This window comes from Drosophila grimshawi, unplaced genomic scaffold, assembly GCF_018153295.1.
Source record: "Drosophila grimshawi isolate 15287-2541.00 unplaced genomic scaffold, ASM1815329v1 contig_311, whole genome shotgun sequence".
Lineage (NCBI taxonomy): Eukaryota > Metazoa > Arthropoda > Insecta > Diptera > Drosophilidae > Drosophila > Drosophila grimshawi.
Genome location: NW_025063098.1, coordinates 6,771,237 through 6,781,841, shown reverse-complemented (window position 1 = coordinate 6,781,841; position 10,605 = coordinate 6,771,237). Strand labels below are relative to the sequence as shown.

Here is a 10,605-nt window from a genome sequence, read left to right as displayed (position 1 = left end):
TATATATACAACAACTCACTATATTTCTGCTGGCTGGCCCATTGTCAGTTTTATATGCTGCTGCTCGCTGGGTGAAAGGCTCAATTGGGATTTGTTCTGTTGCATTCACGTTTTTAAGTTGTTCAGTTTTTGGATTTTTCATTCTCCGTTTCTCGGTATTTAATTGGGTGTTTTTATTGGCTTTTAATGATACGCGAAATGATCGAAGCTCCTGGCCGCAGGCCAAGCGCTGCCCCTTTGACTTATCAGCAGTGTATCCCAACAAATGCCACGCCCCAGCATCCGAGTGATTGTTGCCCCAAAACCAGCCAGTTGCAGATTGCGCTTTGATCAAAATAAAGTTCAATCAATGTATTTGCCGGCAATTATTGAAGAACACAATCATTTTCCGAGCCGCTAGCAACTACCAGCAAAATATGCAAAACAAAATATAATCAAAAAATAATTGTTTACAATTTTTAGGTCATATTTATAATTAATTAAATGAATTTAATACTTAAGTCATATTTCAAATAGGTTTTTTGCTGACGCAAGTTACGTTTTTTTTTTTTATTAATATGTTATTTTTTATATAATTTTTTTTATATACCATACTAAGAAATATATACAGGCTTTTTACAATTTTTGTAGCTTTCATCGTTTTTTAGTTCGACGCTTGCCAAGTTGCCAAAGAGGCCAGCAACATTATTTCGTTTGCAACATTTTATGTTAACAGCATGTTGCTGGACTTAACAGTCAGCGCATGTTAAGCTTATGTTTTGATCGCCGCTGTGCTCAACGTGATCAATTCAAAAAACAATAAAAACATGTGTAAGAAAGTTGAAGACTTGTCTTTAGATAATAAAAAATATATGTAAATATATATTTTTGATTGGATATCCTTTCACGTTTGAATTAATACAAAATTCACATGCAAATAGTTGGCACAAGCAGCTGACACCTGACTGCGCAGTCGACGCATCTGTTCGCTCTCGCCTGAGCGCCGGCGACAGGTTGATCGTGAGCTTCTTTGCGGCTCTGTTATCTGTTGTTGCCGTTGCTCTGCCACTGCTCGCGCGCAGCGGCTGCTGTCGCCGACGCAGTCGATGTGTTGGTATATAAACGTAAGCGTCGGACAGCGTCCAATCAAACAGACGACGCCTTCAAGTCTAGCTGCACGCACGAGAGTGGAGTTGGAGTCGTCGGCAAATTTCGTGACGCTTTTTTTCGGTATTTGGACAAAAATTTTTGAAAGCCATCATTCCCCACATTTCCCGCTACGAAAACTTGTGATTCGCTTACAGCGCGGCAAACAAAATTCAATATATAAATTAAAATTAAATCTAAAGTGCATTAAATATAAGACTGTCTGTTGTTCATGAAAAGCTTATATTTAAATCAAAGTATAAAAGTGTTCAATTAAGTGCAATTCAACACGAAAGTGATTCAATTTTACACATTTTTTTAACAAATTTAACTAAAAAAAAAGAAAATAAGATTAATTATGATGAAGATGCAGCAAAGTGCGTTATTTCCTCTGGCCCTCATTTTGATCTCCAGTGGAGTGGCATTCGCCTGCCATGGAAAGCTAATCGGTAGGTTGAATAATACTGAAACATAAAATATACCCACTTGACCAACCCTAATTTCCGACTTGACTTCAATCAATTTGTATGCTCAACGCCTGATTTGGGGCATTAAAAAAACCTAATCAAAATCAAATAGAAGCAGGAATTTCCTGTGTGGCATGCTTAAATAGATTGCGACAGAATAATGCACATATTTTTGGTCACATTTACGCGTTTAAAGCAGTTTAATTTTTTTTTTTTTTTCCTATTTTAATTCTTCTATTATGTTCTGTTGTTGCTCTAAGCAGATTTCAGGCACGTTTTTGTAATTTGTTTTATGAATGAATGAACAAAAAAGGCGTTTATGAGATTGTCGACTGTATTCGTAGATGTTGGTAAATATTTGCAAGCACAATGTATTGTTTAGTTAGCGTTTAGTGAAAATCACAGCCAATAGTCTTAAGTACGAAACACACACAAACACTCAGTGCGAGGTGTGCTCGAGAACTTTGTCAAACTCTTTGAAATCAAGTCTGCTGCTTGCTTGGTCGGCAACTTGTCTTTTGAAACGATTTCACAGCAGCTCATTACATAAATTGAATAATTAATTGTTTTGGGGAAGCACTAAACTAATGGAACCGGTTCGAATTTCAAGTTTATATAATATTTTAAATATAATGAAAACTACATAAATATGCCAATACTGTTTGTTTCTCGCAAATGATAATCATAATCTCTCAGTTGTCCAAAGGCCAATCAACTCTACAGCTAACAAAAAGAAAAAAAATCTCAATATATTTGAGATACTTAATTCCATTAGCATTTTTGTCAGTCGAATAATTATTTGTAATTATTTATGAACATAAGTATAACAAATTATAACACAGTTATGAAAATGTGCAAAAATGATTTTGCAGCAACAAGCTCATTGAACTGTTCCACACGTGAAGGTAATTTATCTTTAGTAATAGAACTGGAAGTCACCCAATTAAAAGGCGTCGCAGATCAGACACCTGCTTGAAAAACAATCAGCAAATTATAAAAACATTGAATTCAGAGACTTGGGGCGTATGTTATGCCAAGTGGATCAGCGAAATGATCAAGACGCCTCTTGACTAAGCAACATTGAATGCTTTGTGTTCTGCACACGCAGAAAAACACAAAAGTCAATTCAAGTTGTTTGTTTGTTGACGAAATTAGTGATAATAAAAGAAATAAAAAGAGAGCTTTATAGTGCGCGTGTGCACGTTTTTGATTAATGATTGCTTTTACGCTTGGGTGTTCAACATTGAGTTGCCGAACAATGCCAAACACAAACGAAAATCACAAATCAAACGATATCGATTCCAATCATAAATGACAATTTACAGTTGGCTATCGCAGCATCAGCAGCATCAGCCGTTGACAAATGGAGTCTGCGGCTGAAACGTTTTGCTGCGGCATCAATCAAAAGCTTGCCGTGCTAATAATGTAATTAAATATGTAGATGAGCAGCGAAACAACGAGCAACGAACAACGAACAACGAACGAACAACAGTCAACAAGGGTAGCTGGGTGATAATCAGTAAATGATAAATGGAAACAAAACATGTTGCGGCCAACATAAAGCATAACTATGCGAATTAACTTCAGATAAACGCGTCAGAGGAGTCTCTGCTTTTGTTTTTTTTTTCTTCTTTTCTTCTTTTTTTTTTTTTTTTGATTCTGTGAACTTCAGGCAGCAGACATACGTGCTACGTGTGTTGGCAAGTTGAACAGCGAGCTGGTCACTTCCCGTTGCTGCCCCTCTCGCCATGTTCAAGGTGAAGTCAACGCCTGGCCCGAACTGCAGTTAAGCACTTGTTAACATATTGTTGGCATTTGGCTGGCTGCGCTCTGTCTGGGCCAGCGTCGTTGTCTGTTGTTGCTATTCAAGTTTGTTGTTTAAGTCTTTCGTTTTGGCAGCACAAAAACTTATTGGAAGCTGTTGACGTTTCGTTGTCAACATTATCAGTGTTGATCATCGTCTTGAGTTTTTTCTTAATTTTATTTTTGTTTTTTCATTGCACCGCCAAGAATATGTAAATATGGCCGTTGGCTTGTTGCGGAAACTGATCGACAGCTTTATGTGCAATTTGTCAGAGAAGGTAGTCCACAAACAATTTGCATAGCGCCCGACAATGCACTCAAGCATCGCATTGATTGATGCATATTGACTCAGGCAAAAATCTATACATACATACACACGTATGTATGTATGTATGTATGCAAAACTGACTTGTAGCCTTATTGTGCGTTGATTTTTGCTTACCGGTTCGCCGTCAATATGCTGCCAACTGATATTTATGTAAATATTCTCTGTTTGTGTATAAATGTGTGTGTATGTGTGTGTGTGTGTATAACACTAACACGTCTTTAATTTGACAGCTGCGGTTGAGTTTGAAGCTCAACGGGTTCTGCAAAAGCCGCTCGCTCACTGCTATTTTTAGTTATCGCACTAACCTTGACAAAAACAAAAAACACACTCACTAAACCCCAAAGCATCAGCCCAAGTCGAAGCTGTGGCAATTTGGGCAGCTCTATTGACATCTAGACCCATATTTGTGCGAACAAAGCCAGCAAAGCGTAGCTGTAAATTTATTTCCTTTGTTTTGTAGCTGTTGTTGTCGTTGTTGTTGCTTATTGGCCGCGTCGTCAACTTGTCTGCGGCTGTGGCTGTGGCACATTGCTGCACTTGACCGGCAGCGGCGATGCCATGGCCGCAGTTAGGAGTAGGAAGACTTAAATGCCCTCACGTCTCACGGAGCGCAATCAGCTCCCATCGCCGGTCAGCCATTATTATAATTATTAAAAATTATTAAGCACTCGTAATTATTTTAATGAAATGCGGCAGCATCAAGCATAAAACACGCCCAGCGCCAAGCGGTTGCAAGGACCAACGTCAGAAGTTTCATTTTTGGTTTTCCCAACTACACACAGTCTACATAAATGAGACTCACGCACACAGGCCCATTTAACACCCTGCGGCACTTTTATGTGGAACTATTTCAAGTTTAACAATTGCTCGATTGAGTTTATAAATAAAAGATTAAGCGTAAACATGATTTACTTGAAATTGCTTAGCTGGCTGCTGCTCAAAGCCAATTTATCTGACACACTTCACACCCATATATCATGAGTCAGGTGTCAGGCGCCGAAAATTAAAACTCACCTGGCTAAGAAAAGAAGCACAACAAAATTGTGGCTAATGGACAAATGTTGGTTTTTTAATTGACGCCTTTAAGCAGCACGCGCCGCTTTGATTTTAAATGCTTATTCGTTTTATTTTTTTGACTTTTATTTCTTCAACATTTTCTGCTTTTACCTTAATTCGTGTTCTATTTCAAACACAAACCGGTTGAATTTAGTACAAAATAAAAACAAATGTTTAAATAACACAAGTTTGTAGAGATTTGGCACACTTTATATGGGCTATACACTATATAATTTAATGTATATGCAAAAATGCACATATGCCCATATACGCACTTATGTAAACTATTAAACTAAATGTTAATTTTGATAGTCCATTAAATGTCCCCTATAATAATAGGCAGACTTGAATTTGAGAAATAAAACCGGCTTCTATGGGATTTTTGAATTTTTACAGAAAGCATCATTAAGCCAAGTCGCTACAAAATTATAGCCTGAAACAAAAGACAAAAAATTAATATTTTAAGCATTTTGGTTTCGGATATAGAAACCAAAAATAGAAATGATAGCATGTCCCCAAGACTCATCAACATATTCTAACATATTTTATGCTAATTTTGACCTAATCATTTCAGCATCGGGCATCAGCACCGAGGAGAGATCAATCATCTTGCAGGAACACAATCGCCTCAGGCAACTTGTGGCCACCGGACGGTATCCGGGCCAACCCGGTGCCGAGAATATGCGTGAGATAGTCTGGGACGATGAGCTGGCTGCCCGAGCCCAACAATGGGCCGACAATTGCCAGTTCCGACACGATCCGCATCGCACAATAAGTAAGAAACCCTTTATTTTTATGTTGCCCCCATTCGGTGATGTTTTGCGCCCACAAAAATCAAAATAGCACAAGAAATGCCGACAATATGACAGCCGGCAGCGGTTTGTGGTTTGCATGTTTTCAGTTCAAATCGATGGTAAAGTATTTCATTTCATCTGATCATTGGTTTTGGTGAACAACGCTATAAAACACTAATACTAACCAGCATGCTTATATCATCTGCAACACATATTTGTATGATATTATTGGGCAAAGATATACTTATATGAAATCTTTTTAATGTTAACAAACAGATCGCTTTACCATGGGTCAAAATCTGGCCGTTATTTGGAGCACTGCACCGCTGGAAGCTAACGATGGTGATTTTCCATCGCGCATCCAGAACTGGTTCAATGAGGTACAAAAGTATTCCTTTGGCGATGCCTGGTCCCCCAAAACTGGCCACTACTCCCAGCTCGTCTGGGGTGAGACCAGCTTGGTGGGCTGTGGCTTTGCCGAATACAAGGATAACATTAAATACAACAAGCTCTACGTGTGCAACTATGGACCTGGGTAAGCATACATCATTCATTTACTAACTGGTGCAATTATTAATTGTATTTTTGTGTTTGTTTGTTGTTCCCTTTCACAGTGGCAACGTTGTCGGCTATAATCCCTATGAGGCGGGCAAACCCTCTTGCTCCACGTATGGCATGAAACCCTCGGCACGTTATCAGGGTCTGTGCGCCGCACCCGGTGCATCTCCCAATAGCGTCTATGGCGGCAATACAATTGAAACGTATGAGTTTAGCTACAGCAACAGCAACCAGAATAACAACAACAAGCCGACTAACAACATTAACAAGAGCAACAGCAACTCAAACAAAAACCGAAATTACAATAATCCTCACAATCAATTTGCCTCCACCTCCCCCTCCTACTCTAAATTCAATCAACAGGCATCACAGGCGTCGTCCACGTCCGGTGGCCACTCCTTTGGCACTAACTCGCGTGGTGGTAGTCAGGCCTACACAACGGAGAATAGTCAGCAACATTCCGGCAAGTATAGGCACAAGCTCGAGGCATATCGTCCAAGTGCGGCGCAGTTCGAGAAATCCGTACAGAAGCACACCATACTACGCACCTATATAGAACCCAATTCCAATCGCGACGAGCAAGAACAGCAGCAGCAGCAGCAGCAGGTGGAGCCTGAGCAGGATAGTGCAGACACGGCCAGCTCAACGAAGCCAAGTCGTGGTTGGAGCCTTTTAACTTGGCGCGGTTAGGTGTAGATAACACGTCACCCCCTCTGCCCTTGCCCCTTCCCACTTCTCACTGCTATGCCCCCTATGTCTATGCCGCAGAATGTATTAGCTCACCGCCCAGTAATAACTACTATGTAGTGTCATTAGAACCATCTTCGATTCTGAGTTTCAAAGTATACCTTCTACAACCAGACTATCTCCTACTATGACTACTATCTTATAGCAAATAATAGGCTCCTACTTATTTAAACATTCCCATTTAAACAAATTGCCATATGTTGTAACATAAATATTAGCATTATAAAAACTATTTTCGAAATTATACTTTTACATATTTTTTAAATTATTTATATTTTTTAAGATTCACTGTTTTTTCTACAATAGAATCATTTGGGACATTTATCATTAATTCAAACAACTACCGAATATTTGTATCAAATGTTTGTACCTTAAAAAATTTGTGAATTCCAAAAAAATAATCTGCACCTAACATCAAATTAATTATACGATTGTGTTCAGATCAAATAAAACAGCAAGATGATTTTTATAAAAAGAAAATGTGTTATTTTGTTGAAAAATACATCAGCTACTCGCGGCTAATCACAACTTACATCGTGTAAACATTAAAGGCAACGCAATAAGAGCGTCAACTGCACACTGCGCATGTGTGAGTGAGAGAGACAAGGAGGGGAGAGAGAGAGAGAGAGAGAGAGATACCAGGGCGTCTGCTGAATACTTGCTGAATATTCAGTTAGTAAGAGAGCCAATAAGAGAGTGTAACTGATAAGAACTACAATGCCGGAAAATTATAATGGTGCCGGAGTTGAGTAACAATTAATGTGGATGCGTACATGCAACACGATAACTGGTACTTTGTACCAGTGTAGTACTGTACTGCTGTACGGCAAATAGTGCGTTCAAGTAGGTGTAGCTAATAGAGTGGATATCGTGCTGCTATGCATGAGTGCCTGAATGCATTTACCTATGCCACAAGCACAGCTTGCTGCAAACCCCCAACTCAAGGTCACAAGAGTAGCAAGCATTTTTGTATTTCTGCTGCTCACATTGGTGGCATGTTTATGAAGTACACACAGAGGGGCAATCAATGTTGCGCTTAGAACCACACGTTATCTCCGAATACTTTTGGCCATTTGGCATTCGTTTGTTTTTGTTTTCCGCTTTTGTTATTTGTAATTGTGCAGCTTATCAGTGTATGTTGCTGTTCACAAATGTGGCAGAGCTATTAAACTCTCACAGGCCCATAAATGGCTATAAATTTGAAGCACTCAGGCACACAAACAATGGGTGTCAATTTCATGTGTGACACGAAATTAAGATAGGCGAGCAATACTGTCAACTACCATATATCGTTATCATGCAACATTTGACAGCTATAAAACATACAACACATTAAAGGGGGTAAGCGGTGGTGTGGTGAAGAGTCCTGTGCAATGTATATGTGAATATTGTTCTATGTTGTTGTACCTTGTAAATTTAAGACTCACACAAATTATTATTATTATTGGCGGGATTTATGCACTGCAACCTTTTAGCTATATTGTGGCCCCTTCTGAGCCTACAGGTCTACCATAAACACCACGAGAATGTCGGGAGCTTAAAACATGTTTCCCTTTTACTGGCCAATGTGACACAATCTGCTAGGACGTGCTTTGAGGACTCCGTATCACAATATCCGCAGAGTTCGCTATTCATTGCACATAGTTTAGTTAGGTGACTTCTTAGTCGACAATGTACTGTCAAGAGACATCCATATGGCTATTAGTTGCTTATTTAATTAAATCGTTTTTGATAATAGCCACCTAGAAGACATTTGGCTTCTGTGAGACATTTGCCTCAACCTAACTCAATTGGCGCCTATGTCTTTCGTATTGTATTGTGCGTCTTCATGTCCCTCATATAAATACTTAGCTCCAATTTTTGACCAGTCATTAAAGCTCCAAAAGGTTAACTTGAAAAGAAAATCGACCGGCTTATTAAAACAAGGATATTCACATATGTATTTAGGGCATCTTGGCAGTGTCCGCATAATCTCACATTAACAAAGTTCATAATCAGACTTAGTAGGAAATTCTGCATAGGGACCATCATATTAAACCCTCAATGGACATACATAATTGAATTTCAAGCCAACATCCCGATAAACTTCAACAATACTCTAACTCACTCGTTCGAAACATTGCACATATAAATTCACTTCTTAGGAGTAGACTAAATCCATTTCAGTCAGTCCAATTTCTTGCTCTATTTGTCGACATCAAGTATCCGTATACTGAACAGATTATAACCATGGGAAAGAACAGCCTTAGGATACTTACCGGTCTATTGACTGGACACTGTAGACTAAGGAGTCACCTAACAAAATTGGGTATATATAGTAGCGATCTGTGCAGGTTTTGTGAAAGAGAGGAGGAATCTTCGATGCACATCCTGGCAGAATGTGTCGCCTTAACTAGAAGAAGAAGCAGCAGCATCTGAGGGGCGCATGTTTTGAATTGCAAAGATATAGAAGACCTCAACACAACAAATATCCTCACGTTCGTGCGGGAGTTGGGGCTGATGGAAGAGCTATAAGCTCAAAAGGGGGCACAATAGACCAAATAGGTCGCGGTGCAGCTTCCCCAATAATAATAATAATAATCCGTAAGTAAACAATAAGTAATAACTTTTCTGAATTATCTCAGTGCCAACAAGCCCTACGGACCACTTTTTCTATATATCGCACTGGCCCTCCTATTTGAGCAATTTAACATTTCCATTCATTCAAGCAACAGTAATTTTCATTCTTCAAAATTTAAGTTTTTCCCCAAAAATCAGCCGTGAAAAGCTCGAAACACCAATGACACCGCTATTATTTTAAAATGGCATTAAAAAAAAAACTTTGTTGTTATATTTGCTCAATTGTCAATGGATGTGAGTGTAACTGTTTGTTTTGCCCAAGCTGAATGCACTTCATCATCTTAAGCAGTCACAGAGGCTGGCAGCGTGAAATTAACTGCCAGCGTTCTTCTTGGGCAGAGGATAACTTTTATTTATACATTCGCCATTCGCCATACATTAAATTATGACATGCACTGTGTCGGACAAAGTGTCGCTTACTGTCACACCCAGTAGAAGTTTTATATCAGAATGGGAAATTGTGTAATGGGAATAATAATACTCAATCTTATGCGAAACTCACGCGCCTGCAATTGTACAATGTGTGCAGTGTGGCAAATGGAAAATGGAAATACTTTTCTTTTTTAATACAAATGTTAATTTGTCGCAGCTGTCAGCTCCATGGAAATGACATATTTGAGAAGAAAGAGTTTTCGGCTCTGTTCGGCTCAGAAAGAAAAATAAAATTAAATAGCCTTGCGTAATTAAGCAGCCACAATTGTGCCTCGAATTGCCAACTTGCGAAAGTATCCCAAGACAAAAGGACTGTAAAACCGTTGGCCCACATTAACCGGACTTATGAATTTCAGCGTAATATTTTCCCTTGCTTAAATTGATTTCTTTTTCTTCGGATTCTTTTTATTATGCCGCGCTTAAAGCGCAAAAATAGTATGTCTTCTCATCCATAACATGCCCAAAGTAAAGTTACTTATAAATTTTTAAATACATTTTTAAGATATCTTCCAGATATTTCCTATATTTTTCATTTAAATTTTATTTTCAATTTAATTTAATATATTTTTTTACATTTTGTAGTTTTTTGTGTCGACTGACCTTAAATAAATAAAAAGTTAAGCTCCTTAGCCATTTACTTTTCTTCTCTTTTCAAAAGTTTGCTATGTTTACATTT

General features: G+C 38.6%; 1 protein-coding gene across 2 annotated transcripts; it reads left to right on the top strand.

Annotated features, from left to right (window-relative positions):
* The first annotated feature begins 1,127 nt into the window (after nucleotides 1–1,127).
* LOC6563032 (venom allergen 5) lies at nucleotides 1,128–7,358 on the top strand. 2 transcript variants are annotated; one of them, XM_032737138.1, is made up of 5 exons: nucleotides 1,128–1,574; nucleotides 5,354–5,554; nucleotides 5,850–6,108; nucleotides 6,188–6,334; nucleotides 6,495–7,358. In XM_032737138.1, exons 1-5 carry the CDS (start codon nucleotides 1,484–1,486, stop codon nucleotides 6,685–6,687), a joined length of 891 nt encoding a protein of 296 aa, XP_032593029.1. In that variant the 5' UTR covers nucleotides 1,128–1,483; the 3' UTR covers nucleotides 6,688–7,358. The 2 variants fall into 2 exon arrangements, with proteins under 2 accessions (XP_032593029.1, XP_001990165.2); XM_001990129.2 differs by having other exon boundaries at nucleotides 6,188–7,358.
* Nucleotides 7,359–10,605: the final 3,247 nt, after the last annotated feature.

What these genes read in the sequence shown, in the direction of transcription:
- LOC6563032 (XM_001990129.2), top strand. Translation starts at nt 1,484, where the DNA reads ATGATGAAGATGCAGCAAAGTGCGTTATTTCCTCTGGCCCTCATTTTG. An exon ending in CTGCCATGGAAAGCTAATCG is followed by an intron (nt 1,575 to 5,353) that starts GTAGGTTGAATA and finishes TAATCATTTCAG; the next exon opens with CATCGGGCATCAGCACCGAG. An exon ending in GTGTGCAACTATGGACCTGG is followed by an intron (nt 6,109 to 6,187) that starts GTAAGCATACAT and finishes TCCCTTTCACAG; the next exon opens with TGGCAACGTTGTCGGCTATA.